General features: G+C 44.6%; 2 protein-coding genes across 4 annotated transcripts in view; one reads left to right on the forward strand and one right to left on the reverse strand.

Moving 5' to 3' along the window:
• Positions 1-23451, forward strand: part of LOC117576252 (rho GTPase-activating protein 7) — a 96287-nt gene that overhangs the window by 58478 nt on the left and 14358 nt on the right. For 2 of the 3 annotated variants that reach the window (XM_034260879.2, XM_052007841.1), the window contains 5 exons: positions 419-1167; positions 11666-12223; positions 17466-18115; positions 18188-19142; positions 20338-20380. In XM_034260879.2, coding sequence (XP_034116770.2) covers positions 419-1167; positions 11666-12223; positions 17466-18115; positions 18188-19142; positions 20338-20380 — 2955 coding nt within the window. Of the gene's footprint in view, positions 1-418; positions 1168-11665; positions 12224-17465; positions 18116-18187; positions 19143-20337; positions 20381-22933; positions 23341-23451 lie in introns of those variants that run through there. The other variant, XM_052007842.1, reaches the window with a different exon arrangement.
• On the reverse strand, positions 5620-10252 carry LOC117576253 (uncharacterized). The gene is made up of 3 exons (XM_034260880.2): positions 9536-10252; positions 6928-7331; positions 5620-6682 (listed from the first exon to the last, which is right to left on the reverse strand). The coding sequence occupies exons 1-3, from the start codon at positions 10192-10194 to the stop codon at positions 5880-5882; spliced, it is 1866 nt and encodes a 621-aa protein (XP_034116771.2). The 5' UTR covers positions 10195-10252; the 3' UTR covers positions 5620-5879.

Genomic DNA, 23451 nt, shown 5'->3' on the forward strand with positions numbered 1-23451 from the left:
TTATGACAATTTAAATGGCACACATTCGGCGCACAATTTGAGGCGATTAGCGCAGAAAATTTTCGCGCATTTGGCTTAAGCCGGGCGATGTTTGTTGTTGCCACATGTGACATGTGTGGCAGCCGTGTCTTGGCACATTTTGGCGCAATTTTTCATTTTTGGCTGCTAAAAGAGATTATGAAAATATTGTTGTGTGTGTGTGTGTGTGTATTTTGGGGCGCGCCAAAGTGTGACTGCAACATGTTGCCGCTGTTGCTGCAATAATTGCAGCAATTGTGCACAGCGTAATGGCGGCAATGACAACTTTATATGACTCGCTAAAGAAATATTGCCAAAACTTAACATCACACAGTACGAAATATATGTATTTCTGCATCTGAATCTCTTACTCATTCTCCATCTTTCTCTATCTTTGCAGAGCAACAACAACAGCCAAGTGGCGGCAACACGGCGCGGCAACATGACAGCGCCAAGAAATTTAGTAAAATTCAGTGCAATACAAATCAAAACAACATGACAAGCGATGTGAAAAGTGCAATTAGCGGTGGCAGCAACACCAGCAACCAGCAGCAACATCAAACGCTTATCAACGGCAACGGCAACAGCAGCAGCAGCAACGCAACGCCGCCATCGCCGGCAGCAACAACAGCTGGCAACACGTCAGTCTGCAGTGCGACTATCGCCACTGACACGACGCGCTACAAATCGGGATTAAGTGATGTTGTGGCCGACGAGGACGTTGATGATACAGCCACATCCACATCTACAGCAACTGCATCAGTAACAGCAACAGCAGCACCATCAACTCCAGCAGCAACAACATCCATGGCAACTGCCACTCCTGCGGCAGCTGCAAGCGTTTTTAGCACCGGTTGTGCAACTATGCCGCGAACTCGCCAATACGGAAGCAATGCTGCAGGAGCTGGTGCAACAGCAACAGCGGCAGCCAACGCCGTGACAGCTGATAAGAAATTCTTAAGCCTTGCACCCGCTGCAACACAGCAGCAGCAGCAGCAACATGTGCATCATAAGCTGCAATTAGTCGATAAGCCCGAATCGCAATTGACTGCACTCAACAATCTGGACTTGGCGCACCGATTCGACCTGATCGATGACGATGCCGAGGATCCATATGGACCACTCGAGGATTATTTAGAGCGTGTCAAAGTGAGTATAGAGAAAATTAGCTGTGAATTCATAGGCACTTCCGTTCTCATGTTGAATTGAGCACATGTATTAGGGTGACATGCCACTTGTTGCAGCTACATGCGGCACAAGATTCAATTTCATACATTTTCACATGCGACGATAAGCGACAGTTTGCTGTCGCCACACACATACAAATACACATTTCACTTTGCCGAAGTTCGTGTTCCCCTTGTCTGTCAACACACGGCGTGATTTTGCAAATGATTATTTTGCGTGACAGAAAAATGTGTTAAACCAAACAAAACTCGCACACACACACACACTCGGCGTATTCGTAATGTGTAACGCATACGACGCGTTGCACGCCCGACTTTTTTCCCGCTGGTGCTGCCGCTGCTGGTGCTGCTGCCTTTGTTGTCGTTGCCGTTTGTCGTTAGCGTTGTCAGCGTCGTGTACATAAAATTTTATGTTTCTGTACCGGAAAGCGCAATATTACACACTCGCACTCCACCAAAGCGAAGGAGAGAGAGACAACAACAACAATAACAACAACAACAGCAACAACAACATCATCAACGTCAACGGCCTAGCGACAACTTTAGTTATTTTTATAACTGTTTCGCATGAATTTTAGTCGAAGAGCCAAGCAACAGCGGAAGCATTGCACGCACACGCGTTCGTTCTTCATTAGCATTGCGTTTATGGTTCTGCGCAAACTTCAACGCAGAAACGCGCTTGAAACGCGCGCGTTTTTTTTCAAGCTACTATGCGTTCAATCAGCTAACGGTGACAGTAATCAGGCCAAACAAGTGGCCGCTGCAATGGCACTCACTTATCCATGCTCCATTTTTATGCATTTTCAATTAATAATGCGCATTGCCATGTGAATCTAGTTTATATAAATATATCGAGTATGTGTGTTATTTCTTTTCTATGTCAAATGCACAGAAATCGCGCTGCAGAGGGGGAGGATCAAGAGAGCACGCCATCTAACATATACACATTTTATAATCAGTGTCATCACCTCAACACCCAGCGAAAAGCGTTCCAGCCACGCCCAAGGGGCGTCCCATACGTTTCTTACGCTCTTTGCCTCTTTGCGAGCTTTGCTTAGCTCGCGTGGGTCGACAGCTTATAGCTTATGGCTTATGGCTGATGGCCGATGGCCCTGGCCTGTGTACTAGCCAGTTATTAACGCCTATTTCTCTCTCCATCTCTGTGAATGCAACTAATTTTTTGGCTAAATTGAAATTATTAGCCGGCAACTGTGGCTAATGATGACAAAATGTGTCACACTGCTGCCCACACACTGCTTTGGCCAAAGTCTCTTTAGCTGCTTTCTTTTCCTCCTCCCCTTCCCCGCTCCCCCGCGCCATGTTGCAGACCCTGCAGGCCTCATTTGTGCGGCGCGTTTATTATGACAAATAGTGCAGCACTTTAGCTCCAAATTGCCGTTACTCGTAAGAGTCGGTAAGACGCTTGGCCTTAGGCTTAATTTGCCTAGTTATGAAATGCGTTTTGCGGAGGCGGCAGCAAAAGTTCGTTGTTGTAGTTGTCGGCATTATGATTGTAGTTGTTTGTTGTTGTTGCTGTTGCTGTTGTCGTTTGCCTGACCCATTTTGGAGGCGACAGCCAGCGAAGCGTGCAGCGAATCTGGTGGGCAGGCCAGCCTTTGAAACAGATGCAACATGACAAGCGCTGGCAACTCGTTTTTCGCTTCGCGCTTCCTGCATCAATTAACGCGTTTGTGTTGCATTTCGATACACACACTCAAACACACACACACACACAGTTGCATGCATAATCCATAGTAATAAACATCGATACACGGCAATAATAATTGGCCTGACGAGTCGTCCATCAGCCAGCTCAATCAAGCCTTCAACGTCTAACGTTTTTGGCCATTTCCAAAGATCTGATCAACAACAACAACAACAACGACAACATAGCGAAGGCTTGCGTGTGTTCTCAAGCGATTTTAATTATAGATATCGATGTGAAATTGAGACGTAAAACTCAACAAGCTCAGGGATTGTCTCTCAGTCAACATCATTTTGGTTCAACGAACCCACCAAAAATGAAATGAAAATATCAGCCAATTATGCGAATGCTGTTAATGAATGTGGGCGACACTGTTTTTTTTTTTTTTTTTTTTTTTTGTTTGCCTTTAACTTATCTAAAAGTCTATAACTTTATGCAACCCCAACTGCAGCTTCAGCTTTGGCTTGAGCTTGGGTAATTTGCGCCTGCGTCTGCAGCTGCTGCTGCCTAGAGAAAGTTGTCTTTGCCCAATTTGCAAATGACGTTTTTTTGTCAACGTCAAGCAAAAGCAGCAGCAGCAGCAAACTGCAAATGGTAAATGGTAAATGGCAAACAAATGGCAATAAAAGGCAGTGCCAAGCTCTGTTTGAGCCTGCACGTTACTATTTTTGTCAACTGCAAGTCTGAAACGAAGGCTGCCGCCAGGCTTTGCCGTGAGATGCAGACAATAAACCAGAAATCGCAGCCATGCGCCAAATGAAGCCAAAAAATCAACAGTGAACAGCAAACAGTCAACAATCAACAAAATGTTGCTGCTGCTGCTTGCGCTGTCATTGCAACAAATCAAATGAAAGTGAAGCGACAGTCCAAGTGTCCGAGAGTCCGTGTGTCCGATTGTCCGAGCAGCTTCTACAATTTCACCAGCAGCAATCATAATTGCAGACAGCAATTAAGCTGCTGTCAAATGTTGCCAGCTACTCAAGCAGTTCGTGTTACAGTTGCAGTTACTGCATGTTGCATGTGGCACGTTGCAGTGGCTACCTCGCACCACCCTCGCCTCTTAACCTGACCGAAACTGTGCTTGGCGTGTTGTCAACGGCATTTGGCTGACAATGCGTTGATATTTTCCGACAAGCAAATCAGTTGCAACCACAAAAAAAAACAAAACGCTTGCCACGAAAATTGCGCCAATTTGCAACTGTGCAACTGAGACTGGACTCAAACTCGAACTCAAGTTGGTCAGTTGACAGGGACTTTCTTTTCGCCAATGCCCAATTGACATAAACTAGCCAAATGCTTTGAAAGTCAGTTGAAAGCGTCAATTGAACTATTTTTTATTTGAGCATCTGCGATTTTTCGGCAATTGGCAATCATCGAGTGGCGAAAGGCGGATTCACTGGCTTATGTAATCACATGCGATTCCCTTCATTGAGAATCCGTTTCAAAGTCAAGGAAATGACGTTAAGCCCTCACGAAACATTATTCTGTTTAATCAACTCGAAAAAGCTGACCCTATGAATCGGATACTAACCAGGGCTGCATCAACTTCTTCTTTGGCCTGCTTGACCACTTTTGGCTGTTGCTGTTGTTGATCACTCGAAGTGTCATTGCCCAGTTGAGTACCGCACAACAGCCACAACTGCTGCACTCATTTTTTCTAACCAAACACAGACACAGAGTTGGGTTCACTGTTGTGGTGGTTGCCCCCAGCCTGAAGTGCCATTGAAATTACAATGATCTTCATATGTTTTTGGACTGATCGAGCAAACGTCAAGCTACCAACAAAACCCAAAAAAATAAGCAGACAGCGATCGAGTTGGAGTGGGAGAAGGGGAGATGGAAACGGAGACGTTGACGCGCATCTGCTTAACATTTTTTTATGCTTTCGGTGTGTGTGTGCGAGTATTATTTAACCAATTTGTTGTTGGCCGCTTTGCTGACTCTCTGGCTATGACCTTCAATGGTCATTTGTACAAAACAAAGAGCTGCTCTGGCTCTGACTCTGACTCTGGCCTGCAAGTAACCAGGCTGACTTGGCTAACCAGCAGACTTTGCGTCTCTGTCCACAAAAAAAAACGAAAATATTTTGACGTTGCTGTTGTCGATTTGGTTGCCGACTGGTCAATGTCAATGTCAGAAATTTGTTGAAGTGGAAAATTTGAGTTTGCTGCCGTTGTAACGAAGGCGGCTTAGCCAACAGAGTTTCCTCCTCTGACTGTATGTATGATATTTTAGGTTCAATGCTTGCTAATAAGCTAAGCCTCAAGCCGCCGCTTGATTGATGTGCGTTTTGGGGATTACATGAAACAGCCAAAGCGAGTCTGACCTTTATCCGAACTGTTTGCCTCTGTATTAATGTCATTGTCTGTTGTCTGTTGTGTTTTGTATTTTGTACTTTGTGTTGTTCTATCTGGTTGCATATCTGCGCAACGGACATATCGATGCCTTGGCATCGGCAACTGCGTGCCACGCCCGGCATGTTGCAGCTGTGTCTTGTGTTGTGTTGTGTTGCGGTCTTGTCTCGCGCGTCTGCAGCTGGGAGTCGTAGAGTTGAACTGCTAGCGCACAATGCTGATTACATTTAGCGATAAATTAGCCAATGAATACAATTAAAAATACAACGACTGCTGCGGCTGCGGAGGCTGGATGCTGGCGGCTACAGGCTGCAGCATATCTTGCCACAAGGGCAGAGACCTTCACAGCACAATTCTAGAAAGGCCCCCAAGGGCATGTCGATGTAACCTTCGATTTTGTCGATTTTCTCAAAATCAATTGCATGCTTTATTTAAGTTTCTTTTTGGTATACATTGTTGTGGTGTGGTGGCTGACCCTTTTGTGTGCACTGAAAAAGTAGAGAAAACGACACGCCTGAGAGTGCGCCTGAAGGAATTGCTGTTGCCCGATACGAAACGAAGCGAACCGAATCGAAACTAAACGCCAATTGCCGATCTCCTGGGCGATTGCTGCATTTACATGTCCAATTGGCCATAATCAATGTCAATGTCACTGTCGCTGTCACCATTCGAGTCCCCGTCAGTGTTGGGCCCCCGCGTTAATTGTGTCTCGCGGGCATCGTGGAGAGCTGACTGCAGACGCGTTAGCTGGATCCCAGCTGGCCAGGATGTTTTCACCTGCTGCTGTTGTTGCTGTTGGCGCATGCTCGGATTGACAATGAACCTCAAATGCTGCAGAGGATGTGCTGTAGCTAAGGTTGAGGCTGACATTGATCTTGTCGAGTGTAATCTATTAGCAGGCAATGACATTGGCATTGAAAGTTGCCATTGCATTGGCAATCCTGCTGCTGCTGCTGCTCCAGCATCCTCTGCTGACATTGATGACTTGACTGATTGATCGTTACTATTAATTTCATGCGTTGACATTCTTTGCGGCCAGTTGTCGCCTTTGTCGTTGTTGTCGTTGTCTCTCTCGTTGTTGCTGTCGATGTCATCCACTTTGTTATTGCCTGACGGCAGATGTCGCTTGCCGCGATTCGGAAAGAATGGATCGTCAACATTGTACAGATCACGCAGTTGCAGTTTTTTGCCACGATGCGGAAAGAATGGATCGTCCAGCTTGAAAATGTCGCGATGCTTTTTACCACGATTCGGAAAAAATAGATCGTCATACTTGAAGAGATCTTTGACTTTGTCGCGCTTGCCGCGATTCGGCACAAAAGTCTCATAGCGATTCAGCAACGCATCCAGATCCGGGGCATTGTGTTGTTTGCGTCCGCGAGGCGGTATAAACGGATCGTCGAGCCCCTTCAGCTCATCTAGCGGGGTGAGGAAAAGAGAAAAGTTGAGCACGTGAAACAATGCTTAGCACTTGTGGCAAGAGGGTTCCACTTAGTGAGTGTGTTGCAAGTTATCATTAAGAATACGCCAAGCCACCACATGCATTTTAAATGCAGCAAAACGCAGCAGACGCAACGAACAACAACTAGAGGCTGGTTACTTTATAATTTCAACACCCTGGTTCGCGTTACGCCCCTGGAATTATGATTTATGCATTGCTCACCGCCCAGTTGGTAGCCCTCCTTTGGATTCTGCTTCTCGCGCCGCACCAGCACATAACGCGGCTCGTCCACAATCAGCGGCGGCTCCAAGTGCCCAGAAAAATTCAACTTTTTCCAGATGAACATGCCCGGGTGATAAAAGTCTGCGCTATTTGCATCCAATTTGCCACCATTTGCTCCATGCTGATGGGGATACAGCAACTGCATGGCCCAGTGCAGGAACTTCACCAGATCCTGTTCGCCAGTGAGCAGCAGAAAGACTTCGTTGTTGCTGTTCTTCAAGTGATGCTCTTCACTGGAATCATCCATGTCCGCGTAATCATCATTGCCATCTTCATAATCCGAATCCAATTGATCCTGCATTTCATGCAGTTCTCGCTGCAAACGTGCAACAGCTTCTCTATTTCTAAAGAGGGGAAGGCGGAAGAGAAGAAGAGAAAAGAGAGAGTGGGAGTGAGAGAGTGAGAACTGGGGGAAGTGAAAACTGCTGTTTGAAATTCAATGCAAAGTGAGAGATGATGTCTATGTTAAGATTAATGACGCATCATTTGTAAGACCAAGACGAAGACGCGACGTCAGTTTACGCTTAAGGATCGTCATTGTGCATCATTTCTGAAAACATTCATCTTTTTGTGTGATGTGCGTGGGCTGCTTAGGTTTCAATTACACTCGTCTGCAATACTCGTTTCTCTTTCTTTCTCTCGTACTCGTAAATTGATGAACACATGTTCACGTGGGTTGCCTGCAACAATGGGGCAGTCATCTGAGATCTATATACATCGAACAGCTGACCCAGAAAAGAGCCCCCCCCAATACACAACACAAAAATGTTATGCAGAATTAGCCAGTCGGCGAGTTAATCTGGCTGTCATGTCTGCTCATCCAATCAATAGTCAATTTTAGGCAATTCTCCCTCCCCAAACTGTATATATATAAATTGCTGTGTAAAATTACAAATTAAAAGCACAAAATACAACTGAAATGTTTTTTTTTTTTGTCGAGTATGCGGGCTTAAGGCCAATTAATCGACGCATTTAACAAATCAACAAAAACACAAAAGAAAAACCAAAAAAAAGAAAAACATGAAATACAACGAAACGAAACGAAAAGAAATGATTAATCGTCATTTAATAGCAAGAGCACCCCGAAGTCCAATCATTTTTCATCGCCATACCCCTTTATAAATACACCATTTACATGGGGCTGCATCACGCTGACTTACCCTATTAACGTGAGCAAACTGACAGGATCAGTGCTGAAATAAATTCTACCTAACTAATGATAATTATATGGTGGGTGCACATAATAAAGAGGAGTGCAGAATAATCAACAGTTGTAACGAAGATTGTTTACACTTTAAATCTATTAAATGTCTTTTACATTATTAAAGATTAAAGTGGTCGACAGACAAAAGTCTGCTGTCTTGAATTCTACTAATTTAATCTGGTGCGTTTATCATTTCAAAAAATAAATCAAATAAGAAAGCTACAGTTGAGATCGCTCATATAGTGTGGTATTATTCTTGAAATATACCAAATGAATATACAATATTTTGTATATTAATATGCTGTATATGCAAAATATATAGAATACAAAATATACCACTTAGTACCGTCTGCAGCATTCATTTTCTACCATATCATATAATATTATTTACTGAAGGTCTTCTATGATTTTTATATAGTCCCAACCAAATTCTTAGTTAGGTATCAAAAAGTGCCACTTTAACTTTACAGATGGACATATCACTATCTAGAATATACATATATGTATATGTTATGGGGTCGGAGCAGATTCCTTATGCCTTTATATAATGCAGTATAAATTTAAGTTCTTGAGTTAGATAATTCGTATAGCACTTGGAAATAATGTAAACATTATAAGATAAGGCAAATGTCAAATACTTAATAACATAACTAAAGTACTTTCAGTAAGAGCATTGTGACTGTAATTCATTGGCACAAATATATATATTTCTCACTTCTCTCAGGTGGGCAGTGGAAAAAAGGGAGAGTGAGAGAGATACTGATTCGACTTTTCAGCTTTTAAGCTGAATGAAAAGTGAAACTCGCGCGCCACTCCGCAATGCAATTCTCGTTTCGGGCCAATGAATTTGCTGACAGTTGGTATTTTATAAAATAAATCAACATATGTATACTCCGAACAGACTCTCCTCCTCCTTTTTCTCCTCCTCATCATGTATGGCGCTGAGTTCAAAAACAAAACTGCAATCGTTGTACTGATTTTTTCACGCCCATTAATTGGTTTTGCGTGTTTTTGGCCGACAGCCAAATTGTCGACGATTTGTTGCTCTTATTGTTGTTGATTTTAGTGTACTCGGAACTGGCGCCCAACATATATAGTATACTATATGTATATGTATATTCGAAAAGGGTTAACCCCGAACCTTAACGCGATTGATAAATTGCAGGCCGCCTTTAATTGGCTTACATGTGAACCCAAAAGCCAACGCCAAGCCAAAGTCAAGGCAAAACTGAGGCGAGAAAGTTTTTGGCGGACACTTTCTGCTGCCCATGTAGATTTAAGCTGCCAGATTGCCACCCAGTTGTGGCTGCCACATCCTTAGCTCGTTGCAAGTACTTAGCTCACCTGACCGCCAGCATCGCTCGATTGTATTCCCGCGGACAATTGCCGTTTGCCGCCTGACAAAGTCTGCTCCAGTATTTGTGTATTGCAGACCTCGAATTCGAGTTGGAGTTCGAGTTGGATGTGGGTGTGGGCGTGGCATACTGGACACCAACTGCAGCAGCAGCAGCCGCAGCAGCTCGACCATGACCATGGCCACGTCGCGCTGCAATTTCCTGCGGCGCTGATTGCTGTCGTGCCTCTAAATCATAAGCCTCGCTCAATGCTTTTCGATTAAAATCCGTCTGCTGCGGTTGCTGCAACTGTTGCTGTTGCTGCGACTGTTGTTGCTCCACTTCCATGCCATTGTTGTCGTTGTAGGGCAAATTGTTGTTGCTCGCCGTCGTGGACTCCTTACTGTGCAGCATATCGCGCAGTGCATCGCCGCTGCCACCGACGCTGTCAAACAGGACGCGTGCATCCTTTTTCCAACGAGTCTGCTCGTGCCGCTGTTGCTGTTGCTGTTGTTGCTGTTGCTGCAGCTGTCTCAAGGCCACCGCCTCCGTGGCAGCGATAAGCGATGGTGGCAAAGATAAGACCACATTGCCATGACCGTTGTTGGCGAAGCCACCGCCGCAATAAATCGCCAAGCAGACACAGAGCCAGGCGAGCGTGAGCCTCATGCTGTCTTCTCCGTCGATCGACCGTTCCAATTTCTGCTCCTCGTCGTCGTCGGGCACTTTGATGCTGCGTCCGTTGCGTTCTTCTGCTCTGCGAAACTGAAAGTGGCCCGTTCAGCAACTTCACTTTTTATAGCCGCCGCAGCCAGCGTCTGCATTTGGAGTTTTGGGAATACTTTGCAGCTCTTCAGCTATTGTTTGGCCAGTGCATTCGACCATGAAATTAAATAAGAAATATGTTATTGTATGCCGCATGTTACATATGGCAAACTGGGAAATATGAATGCAGCCACCAGAGAGAACTCTGCTCCCACACCAGTTGAGCATATACACAAATAGAAAATATCTTGAAAATATATATATGTTGTGGGGGCGCTAAAGTAAACTACTTTTTTTTTTTGTTGTGCTGCTCAACTCTGGGAAAGTTCTCTTTTTATTGCTGCAAATTAGCCGACAACTTCTCACACGGCAGGACAAATGAGGCAGCGTCGCTGCCAAAACATTCGCAGTGATAAAAATCAGTGGCCGAAAGACCGAGGAGCGAAGTCGAAGACCGAAGTCGGCTGCTTCAATAGTTGAGCTGGGCTACCTATGTGAATTTATTACTTGCTAATGCTCGATCGCATTTGTCTCCGCTGGCTTGCAAGGGCTTCCTCTATCCTCTCTTTCTCTCTCTCTCTTTCTCTGCCACACAAACACAATTGTTGAGTAATGAGCGCGGCACGTTATTAATGTCACTGGGATGGAGACTGGAGCTGGAACTGCGACTGGAGCCTGTTCTCAATCCCGTTCTCATTCTCGTGGTCTTTTGTATCTCAGGGCCACGATTTTTAATTAAGTAATTCGCTGACTTTGTTAGCCCTGTGGCTCCTCTGTCTGATCTTCTTTAGAAACTCTTCTACAGTCTCTACACTGTTGTTTAATCTGGCTAACAAATTGCTTCATTTCAGTTTATTTGCATTTGTTTTGTTGTTGGCTTTAATGCCAGTTGTTGCTGCCGCTGCTGCTGCACGTCTTGGCTGTTCTTCATGTTGTTGTCGTTTGTTGTCTGTGCACAGTTTTCGTGTGTCTGCATTTTTCTTTTTCTTTAAGCGTATGGAAAGGAAAAACCTTTTTCTGCCTTTCTGCGGTCGTGTTCTAATTTATTTGTCTTTGATTGTGCCCATGTCGACTAGGAGTTGTTGCAGCTTCTCTGCAGCCTTTGAGTAATGTCTCTGCTCTGATCGTGTCTTTGCCTTCTCCATTTGGTTGTTGGGTAAATTAAGCAAACATACATCATAGCTGCAGCCCCATTAGAAACTGGCGCTCGAGGCTCGCGCGATTAATAGACTGCCTGGCTACTGACGCTTATTGCCGTGATATATGTACGCAATTAGAGCGCTAATCAAAGCCAATCGCAGCTCTATCTTTCGCTTTCAGTCTTTGAATTAATGTTGCAACTGAAAATGCTAAACAAGTCGTATTCTAATTGCAGCTGGAAATCAACGAGGTATTCGAGTTGCGCAAAGCGCAGCGTCTGCACCAACAGCTGATGGATCAACTGGACGCGGCGCGGCAAGCGGCAGCAGCAACCGAGCAGCTTGATGAATTGTCGCGTTCTACGGAATCTGATAGCGGCTTTGACAGCAGCAGCACAACAGCGACAACAACTGCAGCAGCGACAGCGACAACAACAGCAACAGCAACAAGCAAACCAGTGACAACTAAACTTAGAGCATTGCCACCGCCTCCTCTAAGTCCCGCTGAACAACCAAGTCGCCGCCCTTCGACAACAGCAAACACAGCGTCGCAACCAGATGATGTGAACATTTGGGCAAACAAATTTCTACGTGATTTGGACAATCTGATGGGTGGCGATAAGGTGCCACCACATCTAGCAGGAGCAACTGGCAACTCGCCCACATCGAGGACTGCGCCCATGTTGCTCTCAGCGGCAGCCAGCGCAGCGTTGCAGAGTCGCCTCGGCAAGAGCACAGCTAACAACGGCGAGCAGCAGCAGCAGAACGGACTCGTCTTGAAACCGGAGAAGCATGTAAGTCAAATGAGCACATAAATTCTCACACTGTGATTTCATAATATACAGCCAAAGAATGTATGCATGAAGTCGCTTGGAATCCCAATGTAATCTCTGGCACGATTTCGACATGCTGCTGCAGCATATATTTTATGTAGGTTAGATAAAAAGCGCTTAAAACAAAGGCATTTAATCTGAAGCCAAACAATGTTGTCCACACATAACGCCAGTCCCTCCCCTCCTCCCCTTCCCCCCTCGCAGTCACGCACACACTTGGAGTCAGAAGTCTGCCCCCATCATCATCATCATCATCGTCATCATCAATGCAAGAATGTGTGGTGTTGTCTTCAAGAACTGCCGCCATATGTTTCCCACCCAAAAAAAAAAAAAAAAAAAAAGAAAAAACTGCGATGCCGCCGGATGCGTGAAATTTACGAGTACGAGTATGTGCCGCAGCGTGGCAAGTGTGGCAAAAGGGGTAAAGGCAGTCAGTCAGTCAGTCACTGTGCTGTTTGTGTGCCACTTGAATGAGTTAAACTCTGAACTCTGTTGAATAGATAGAAGAAGGAATAGAATGAAGAAAGCCATTAAACAGCAGCCAAAGTTCTTCTTCGCTTTTTCAAATGGGGAATACAATTGATATCTGTCAGTTGCAACACAAACTAGACATGCAACAGCAACTGCAACTGCGGTCAGCAGGCAAACCACACACGTAGTTAACATATCTTTAGTCTCAGATTCAGCTACAACTTCAGTTTCAACTCACGATGACCCACTTAATGCAGACATATAAAGCATAAAGCCAAAGCCCAGAAACCCAAGCAACTTGTTAGCTGTCTCTGTCTCTGTCTCTGTCGCTGGCTTATCATATCAAATAGATCTAATTAAAACATTTATAAGCCAGAGCCAACTCATAAACGGCACTGAGCTTGCGGTCTCACTTCCCCCCCTTCTCTCTCTCTCGCTCTCTCTCTCTCTCTCCCACACTCTCTCTATATCTCACTCTTTCCTCTGTGTCTATATTGCTGAAGTAGTTTGTCGTTGTCTGTTGCATATGCTTAGCATACATTTCGCTCAGCTACGAGCTACGTTGTGATTATCAGTGGAAAAACCTCAAAAAGACATCAGCAACAACAAAGTAAATATTAATTTTCAAAACGCGTGCCAGTGGAAAAACACACCGCAGACAACAACGACCACAAAAAATAAAAAACCAAAATACATTTTGTGACCAAACTGAAATAGACACGACTTCAAGCGACAAACTTGCGCCCAACTAATTATTTGTTCGAACGAACAAAAAATAAACCTTGTATAAATTTGGTAATACGCGTATATTATTAGCAGTCACTGTGCTGTGCTGTGCTGTGCTGCTATCCTGCTGCCGATGATGATAATGATAATAATGATATGCATATGCTCGTCTCTTGTTGCTCTCCCTTTCGACCAGCCTCCGATTTGAGGGCAAACAACAGGAAACTCATGTCGAGCTCTGCCTCGCTTGTTAAATATTCCATGACATGCATGAGAAATATTTGGCGCAATTTCGGGCATGATCCATGCTAAAAGCAGTTCACAAAATCTGTTGCCAGGCTGCTCACTGCTACTGCTGCTGTGTGAAATTGTTTTCCCTTTAGCAGGCTGAATGTGGGCGCATGTTTGACATTTAGCCAAGGCAGCGATGGAGCGACGGAGGCAGCTTGTCCCCAACCTGAAATCGAGACTGTATCGAGCTGTCATATTTCGCAGTAATCGCTCAAGTAAAAGTGCCAATTAAAAACGCTTAAGCCTGGAGAAAAAGTGCTCCAGTGCCAATAATTAACACCGAGAATGCGGTTCTGCACTTTGGCATTCGCCACAGTTAGTCAGTCAGTGAGTTAGTGAGTCAGTTGAGTCAGTCAGTCATTGATTTATGCGCTTCCAGCGACAGTATAAATCAAAGACACCAGCAGACGAGCATCAACCTTATCGAGGACACAAGTGCGTGCCTCGTTTGCCAAAATGGCCCAAAACATCCGGACAAAACTGTCAACGAAAGTAAAGCAAAGCAAAAAAGAAGCACGTCAAGACGAAAACAGATGTTTTTCTCTTCGGTACTCGCAAGTGAGTTGCCAACGAATTGGGTCAATATGCCGCCCTGCGGCGCAGGAGACACCAAAAAGCAAAGATCCGAGCGAGATGGAGTCGTTGTTGCTCGCTCTCTACCTGCACACACAGAGCACTTCACTCTGCCCCAGCTGTCAGCACATTGGAACTGGAGCTGCTGCTGCTGCTGCTGCTGTTGCTGTTCCTGTTGTGGCAGACCAAGTGGAACCCAACGCCCCAATTTAGTTGCCAGTGATGTTTATGAGGCGCGCTCCGATTGCTACGAAAGTGAATCTTCGACTTAATGTGTGTGTGTGGGGCAGTCAACATACAGAGTGCAATCCAATCCACGCTTAATGATGACGAACCATGCACACACAACAAGAATGGAACAAAAGGCAAGGCGCGCACAAAAGCTTTTCACGCAGCTCAACTTGCAACAAGTCGCTGCATCAACGACGGCCATTGGACAGTTTTGTGACTTAAGTAGAACTTGCAAATCACTGCAAGGCAAACAAACATGACGAGCCACAACGCAAAATAAAAAATACAAAAATAAAAAAGAGGAGTTCAAGTCGCAGTCGCAGTCGAAGTCGAAGCAACAAAACGATGGGCTGGGCAGGCGTTTAAGTGTTTTGATTTGATAATTATTATCAGTGGGCATGCGTGACCGCAGGCAGAGGCATGTCCAATCGATTTGCGATAGTCGGCACATAAACTTGAGTCGAGTTGCCTTCGCTCGCTCTCTTTCTCCACGTCTGGCTTTCTGGGTCATACATCAATAAAATGTGGCACATTGCACATTTGTCATTAAATTTTTGTCGAACATTGACAGATGAAATACCGCCTTGCTTCGCCTGCCCCTCGACTGTTTTCTTGATTCAATTTCGAGGGACACTTTTATGATCAATTAGTGGCATTTACAGTTTTTCCTATTTTCAAATGCATTGCCGAGATAAGCGAACTACAATTTTCATTTTATGTGTCGTTTTATTGCGTTTTTCATTAACTAACCGAAGAAAACATTTCATTTCGAATTCGAATAATTTGGAGATGGAATTGGAATTGGAATTGAAATATAAGAAGACTATCGCCCCGTTGTCAGTTTGTTGTGAGAAAAATCTGTAGTTTTTATTGCATTTAAATTGACTTTTGCCAGCGTTTCGGCTATCGAGTTCTACTGCAATACATAAAATTTATTTTATTTCTCACCACAAGAGAAAAATCGTAAGATCGTAAAACGCTTCAATTTCAATAATAACAAAGTTTCCAAATACGATACGAATAATCAAATTTAAACGCAGAGGAAGGAGAATGAACCGAAAATCAGAAAGATGTAAAACAAGTTGGAGCCATAATTGAGAATTTTTTTTTAGTCTGATAAAATCGCTAAATTAATAGAACGAACGAATAAATAGCCGTAAAATATAAAAGTTTTTATTGGTTCAATCGATCTACATATATGGAGGATATTGCTGCTGCTGCTGCTGCTATTGCTGCTGGCGCCCGCCTGGCTATACATATAGTCATGTGTCGGATCGGATGCCCATAAAAGCAGCGTCGGTTGCCAGAGTCCAATTAATGCGTCGCCGGCGAGAGTTGGCGGCTCATTAACACGCAGTTGGCCAGCGCACAACACTCGCAGAAGTATCGATATCTGATGGCCAACCGACTTTATTAATAATTCATAGAAACTGCTGTTGTTGTTGTTGTTATTGTTGACTGCTCCATAATGCATTACAAATTTGTGGCAGCCACATGTTGCAACGTTTTTGGCTTAGCAATCCCCAAGGACACGCCTGCCAACCGCATCCTGTGTGTGTCTTTCTTGACCAATGTAATTATATTACAACCGAGTCCATATTTGGTCAGCACAAAGTGCACAGACAAAGTCTTGATTCAATTATTGCGCTCAAGATTTGAGAGTGTCTTAAAACAAAAAGAACAAAGTTGCTGTGCTTTTGCATATTCAATTTAAACTTTGTGCCACATTCTTAACTAATTCTCTTGCATCTTCGACAGCTGCTCTTTTATTTATGTAATAATTCATAAACATAAACTGGTTACAACTTATACGACAACCCCAAAAAAAAAATTTCTCTTCCCTTTGCTGTCTCGCTCTACCTTTCTTTCTTTTAGCTCTCTTGGCGCACTTCTGTTACAGTTTTTGTTGGCCATTTCGTTGCCGTTACAGATGCCCCTAAGGAGCGCTGGCTGAGTGCTCACGTCAGCAGCAGCAGCAACAACAAGCGGCAACAACAACCTGCTGTACACAGTTGCTCTGGGGCAACTGCGTTTGTTACCTTTTTTTTCCACCAATAAATCATTTAAATCAATTTCCGCCTGTTGCTGTTTTTACAAAATGAATTTTTCGCGACGCTCGCAGCCTCCTCAACATCACATCGCATCGCATAGCCTTGTTAGCCTGACTGCAACCAAATTGTCAATCGCTTGCCAAAGGCTTGTAAATCGAATTGACATAACGAACTTAACTCAGCTGAAACTGAAAAACTGGCAGCTGCACCACCCATTTTGGTCAATTTTGCCAGCCAAACTCTCCTTGCGGAGACAGGTGACAACGACAACAACGACAACGACGATGCGAAAGATACGCAAATTCTGGCTGCCATCGAAGATACTTCGTGGAACACGTTGCAGCTTTTCAGCCATATAAATCATATGGCACAACAATAGCAAATGTTTCTCTTTCTCTCTCTCTCTCTTCTCTCTCGAGCGGCCACTTGAAATAGCCAGGCTCTGACTTCGTCGTCGTCTTCGGCTGCGTTTCGCTTATGGCGATTTGCATAAAATACAAATTCTGATTGTAGTCTTCTGCTGTTGCTGCTGCTGCTTCGCCACTTGACAACGCTCAAAAATGCCATTGATATTTCCTTTTGGCATTGTTTTTTCTGTGCAGTCTGCTGAAAAACGTGAAAACGCCTCGCTTAAAGACGAGGCAACAGCTAGCAACAGCAACAGCTCGAGCTCGAGACCTGGAGCTCAGGTCTCTTGTCTCTGGTCTCATTATGCATTCAAGGTCCTTTCGTCTAAAGGTTGAGGTTGTGGCCCTCGAATCTGTCAGCGTTGTCTTTCGACTTTTCTATATTAAACCTGACTGACTATATTTTAATACTTTGTTTCCCTTCTTCTTCTACTTCTCTCTCGTTTATGCCAGGCAACCATTCCTTTGCAATCGTTTAACCTTGATTGCGGACGCACTGAGGCGACACCGACAGCAACCAGCAGGCCAAGCGTTGCCTATATGCGAACTCTGTCGGCGCCCGGCGGCCAAGTTGCCGCCATGCCGTCGCGTAATGCTTCAATTGGGGGCCCAAGTCAGCGCAAGAGTCTCGCGTTGTCCGCGTTTAATGGGCATGCAGAGACGTCGTCATCGTCGTTGCCATCGTCAGCAACAACTCATAAGCTGACAAATTTCCAAAGTGCATTGAAAATCGAAGAGCTTACGGCGGCAACAGGTGAAGCAGCAACCACTACAACAACTGCGACGACGACCACCATGGATGATTTGAAATCTAGGCGACAGCTGGAAACGGCGACGATGCCAATGCCAAAACGGGTGGGCATTAATCTTGCAACAACGTCGCCAACATTGACGAGCAGAAATGTTATAACCCCGCCGCCGCCGGCGTCAGCAAAGCAAACGGCAGCCGCTTCGGCTTCAGCTGGCACTCAACTGACCTCGGGGAAAGGCGCCGCCACGCCTGGTTATCTGGTGGATGTGACCAAAAAAGGCTCGACCTCAACCATATGGACATCGGAGGAGTCCATACTGCGCAGCGTTGGCGCCGTCGATGAAGACAACAAGTGAGTACACAGCCAGCCAATGAAGTCATAACACATCACTCAACTCAACTCAATTCTTTCTTTATTCTACAGCTCGACTTCGTCGTCTTCGGCCTGCGAGGAGGCGGCTGGAGTGCTGAGTTCCGGCAAGTCGGGCATCTCGCTTGACTCCTCGGGACTGGACAACGACAACAATGAAAGCGGCATTGGCACGGCAACGCCACCCAAGGACATGTCCTACTGGAAGAGCCACCATCTGCAGCATCATCATCTTCATCATCACCACCACCATCATCATCATCATCGCACTGGCGCCAGCAGCGCACCCGACAACGAATCCGTGAGCAGCCTGGAGGCGTTGCGTAAAATGAAATTCCAAAAGAGCGGCTCGGTGGCCTCCTCCGATGATCCCGATCTGCTCGAGGTGCTCAGCTTGTGCGGCAGCGGCGGCGAAGCGGCTAACGAGTCCCAAGACGATATGCTGGACGATCAAGGCGGCAAGCAACTGCCCGACAAAGCTGCTGCTGGCGAGTACGACGAGTGCCAGGATGAGTTCGAGTTGCCGCAGCATTACTACGACTGCGATTGCACCGATGGCGATGCGAGCAGCGCCAGCGGCGGAGGAGGAACTACCTCGATTACCACGCCCGTGGTGCTGCGACGCAAGTACAGCGCTGCGCCGCCCATCATGGTGCCACTGCCCAGTGTCCCGCGTCGCAATCTGCGTAGTTTGTCGCTCGACCATCATCAGCCACATCAACAGTTTCTGCTGCAGCCACGCAAGCTGCTAGCGCGGCACAATCACAAGGAGCGCGCTCAACTGTCGCTGACACTGCGCCAGGAGCCCTTCCAGTCGCTGCTCTCGCCCAACGCCACGAACGTCACGCAGCTGCATCACTTCGTGGAGCTGCCGTCGCCAAGCAGCGCTTCGCTGCACAGCGATGCAGGCGGCATTCAGGAACTGACAACCAAATCGAACTCGGCGCCGCTGCTGCTCAAGGAGCGTGAGCACAGTCGACGCTGTGATGACTTTGCCGCCCAGCACTTGGTTAGTATCAAGGCGGAAGATGAGAAGATCGATCGATCGATCGATAAGAAGATGCTCAATGAGTAGAGCGTTAAATGAGAGAAGCGTTTGGCAAAGTATTCGCTATTTATTATGCAAATTGAATAGTCAATAGAAATGAATGTGCATTATACAAAATTGATAGAATAGTAAGCAAGGAATTATATTCCAATCTCTAGAGATTGTAGAGAAACAAATTCATTAATTGACAGATAATGAATTGCTTGTGATTAAAAAATGAATGCATAATTAATAGGAAATACAATTGATAGACAACAGAAACAGTAATATTCTAGCTATAAATATTAAACACAAAATATTAAAAAGAAAGAACGGAATTTGTAATAGACAATAGATTTGAGTAGTCAACAGGATTAGAAATAGGTATACGCTATAGAGAGACAATAACTTAAGAATGTGCAGAATATCTATAAATCGATAAGAGAACCAAGCAGTGGCAACTTATGAGATGTTAAAGAATTGTAATGGGGTAACAACTTAATACAAATATTATATATATTACCGAAAGAAGATAGATAAAGATACTTGTTACTAGATTTGAGGTTTAAGATTAAGATAGTTGAACCAATGCAAGCAAGACATTATAAGGAAACTCATACATGGCAAACCTTCTACTCATATTATGAGGACGTATTCGAAGATATGTGCTAGATACCAGAAGATACAAGAAAAATTCAAAATAAATACCCCAGATGTAGTAAATGAATTTATTTTATAATAAGTATTATTCCATAAAATGCAGATTTGTCTACTTTTAGATAGCATTAGTTTAGTATTTATCATTTTAATCTGTTGGTGCCCAAAAGGATATTTAAATAATTTCACAACTTTGCTTATCAATTGTTTAGCAATGCAATTAATTCTCAATGTATTAGTAGATTAGTATTTATTTATCTATTAATTAACCAAAGCAGAGTTATCAATAAGTTAAACAATAGATTGTCGAGTCTCGGCTTAGATCCATATCACTTTATTTATCTATCTGTCTGCTATCCATGCGAAAACCTTGATTTTTAATCACAGATAGTTATAAATCAGTTGTAGAGTAGTAGATGGCTTGCCAAACTGGTTACTGATAGAGCAACCCTCGCATCGGCAACTCGATCAGTGCATCAGACATTAATACTGTGTTCTTTTTTTTTCATCTACCCCACAGACGCTGCGCTATTCTCGTTCACAGAGTGATCGCTATTTAGCAGGTGAGTGGCTCAACAGCAACGAGTCTTGTTCTTTTTTTGTTTTTTGTTTGTGTTTTTTGCTTAGCTTTAACCGTAGATGTGTACTAAATGAGTTATTTAAATGGCTTGGCCGAGATCGAGGCAAGCAGGTTGCAGGAACAGGCTGCGATAAAGCCAAGCCAAGTCGAGTCGAGTCGAGTTTTGCAAAGAGTTGATTTGATGCGCCGGTGGTCCTGCCATCCAATTAGCGGCCTGTTATTAAGCGTGAGTGGTTTATAATAACAGACTTCGTGGACTGTTTGTGTGTGCGTTTCATAATTTCTATAATCAACTCAACGCATACACGCATCATCTATCTAGTGGTATTAAGTACCTAAAAAGGTTCTTTTGCCTCACAACAACAACAAAAATCACAGCTTTCGTTTTCACTCGAGTTGAATGGTGATGGGGACGGGGCGGGGGAATAATTTGATTCTCGCAGCAAACAATTGAAGGCAATCAATGGCAGCAGAAACCTATTGATGGTGCTTAAAGGTGGGGGTAACTGTCATTTAAATTACTTTCGTGTTCTTTTCCTAGTAGCAAGCAGCAGCAGCATACAACAATAGATGAAAAGGAGAGCAGGAGTGAGAGCGAGTGCGAGAGAGCTAACGGACAACCGCAGCTCTTTTGCCAATTTCCAACACTTCCGTCAACACTTCAACACACAAATGCCAGGCCAAAAATGGCTGTCAATCTGTCAATGTGCATGCCACTCACACACACACACACACATACACATTCAATGCTCTCACATGCACATTGTGAATGTCCAGTCAGGTGGTGGGTGGTTGGGTTGGATTTCCTTTTGTGCCAGCGAGCAGAGCAGAGCAGAGCAATTGAATCAACAGAGCAAAGTGCTCTTCGCTCAGTCAGTCAACTTAACCAACTGAACCATTGAATTGCTCTGCAAGTGAGCTGCTTCAATTTCGACAATTTCAACAATGACGTCATACAACATCCTATTCCATGTTTTTAGCGTAAAGAGCTTTTCATCACGATTAGCTCGACTCGAGCAAACAAACACACACACACGGCACGTTATGACGTCACAAGTGTGACGTCGTCGACAAAGGTCAGCGGTCAGTCGTGTTCTTGTTGATGCCAATCTTGTGTCGTGTGGCCTTTAGCATTACATGTGCTGCGTTTATTTATATAGCCAATTTCGCATTATGGCCATTTGGTCATTTGGACCCAACACTCTCTCCATTTATTATTATGTGGAGCTCGAGTTGCGAATGGACTCAGATTGAGACTGAGACTGAGTTGGAGACTGGGCAGAGAGCGTTTTGTTGTCGTGGTTATCGTTGTCGTTTCATAACGGAAACAGTCATCATAAGTAGCCGCTGTTGTTGTCGTTGTTGTTGTTTGGTTTTTGTTTATTTTGGTTGGAAAGATTAACACGCAGTATTTCATGATTTATATCAGATATTGCACAAATAAAAATTACCAGCATTTATTTTATTTTTATTTATCTTGCTCATCGTCTGAGTAAATACTTTGATACAATATATACATATGTATGTAGTATACAATATATGCAACGACTGTTCGCATGTGTCAATGTCATGTCTCTTTATTTAGCCACGCCCCTTTTGAGAAATGTGTGCAATGATTTGAACATTAATTTGTTGTTTAAATTATTGGCCCGTTCAATTGATGCTGCAGAATGCAGTTAATTTCATAGAAATATCTCAAGGCTGCCGCGACTGCAACTGACAACAACATATGAAAAGTTTAACCTTCAATGGCAGAGAAACTATGCCAATGGCCACAGAGTAGCCCCTCCCTTCAACACAACACAACACAACATAACAATGCGGTACAGTAGAGCAACAGGTGCAGTTGGCCATCAGCGGGGTTTGTTGTAACTTTCTCACAATCGTCGTGTACGAGAATTTCATATAAATTTCCCATAAATGGCAACTGCTCAAAACAAAGCCTGACAAAAGTAGTTGTGTGTGTGTGGGTCCTTTCAATAAACATTGAAATGAAATAAGCAACATCATGAATAACAATATGACAGCAGTTATTTATTCATTTAGTTATTTATTTGTTTGGTTTTGCCTTCGACTCTCTCCTGGGGAGACGTCCGAGTTGCAAGCGAAATAAGTAACAACCACACACAAATAATATTTGTAATAATAATAATAATAAGCGATTGTGATGCTGTGTTAAATCTGCATGGGCAAGGGAATCACACCAGCACCAAGGCACATCTAAGGAACAGGCAACAGCAGCAGCAGCAGCACAGCTCGATAGATAGACAGCAACATTGCTCATACGCCCCGTTGTTCAATGCTTTGTTGGCAGGCCTTGCCTCGCCTGCCTCACATCGCATCGCATCGCATTGCCTCGCTCGTTGTTCGACACTGTTCGGCAGTCGTGTCGGGCGGGCACGGACTATGAGCTCGGGCTCGTCAATTTGCTTGGCGCGCGGGCAAAATCATTAGTGCTCTTACAGGCGCCGTGCACGGTAGACGCATTCGTGACCGCATCGAGTCTGGGGCCAAAACGTCGAGACACGGTTGTTCGCGTCGACGCCAGCGACTCAATTCACTTAACGGCATTTCAAATAAGATTAGTGCAGTGCAGTACAGTGCAATACACACAGTGCGTATACGTGATGTGCAATAATGCGTGCAAGTGTCTGAGCAGAATGTAAGCTATCAATTGGTGCCAATAGTTCACGCAACTCGTACAATACTTCTTCAAAAAAGTGCAGCCAAGTGCTAGCTGCAACTGCAACTGTTTGGGAAATACGCTTGAGAAACATAAAGGTGACAAAACGGCGCTGCCCACGTTAGCCAAAATGCAGCGTCGCATGTCCGTTACGATACGCGAGTACAAGTTCTTCAGGAGCTTCTCGCAAAAGTTTGAAAACTGGCCCAAACGCAAGGCCGAAGCGCTGTGGCGCAAAATGCGTGAGCGCAAGATCGCAGGTGAGATAAGTCTACATCTTACTTTCCCTCTTTCACCTACATATCATATGTGTTCTCCCACTCAATTTGTTAAACGATTTCAAACATTTCCACTTGCCCCAAGGGCGCAAA

The sequence above is a fragment of the Drosophila albomicans genome, chromosome 2R (assembly GCF_009650485.2).
Source record: "Drosophila albomicans strain 15112-1751.03 chromosome 2R, ASM965048v2, whole genome shotgun sequence".
Taxonomy (NCBI): Eukaryota; Metazoa; Arthropoda; class Insecta; order Diptera; family Drosophilidae; genus Drosophila; species Drosophila albomicans.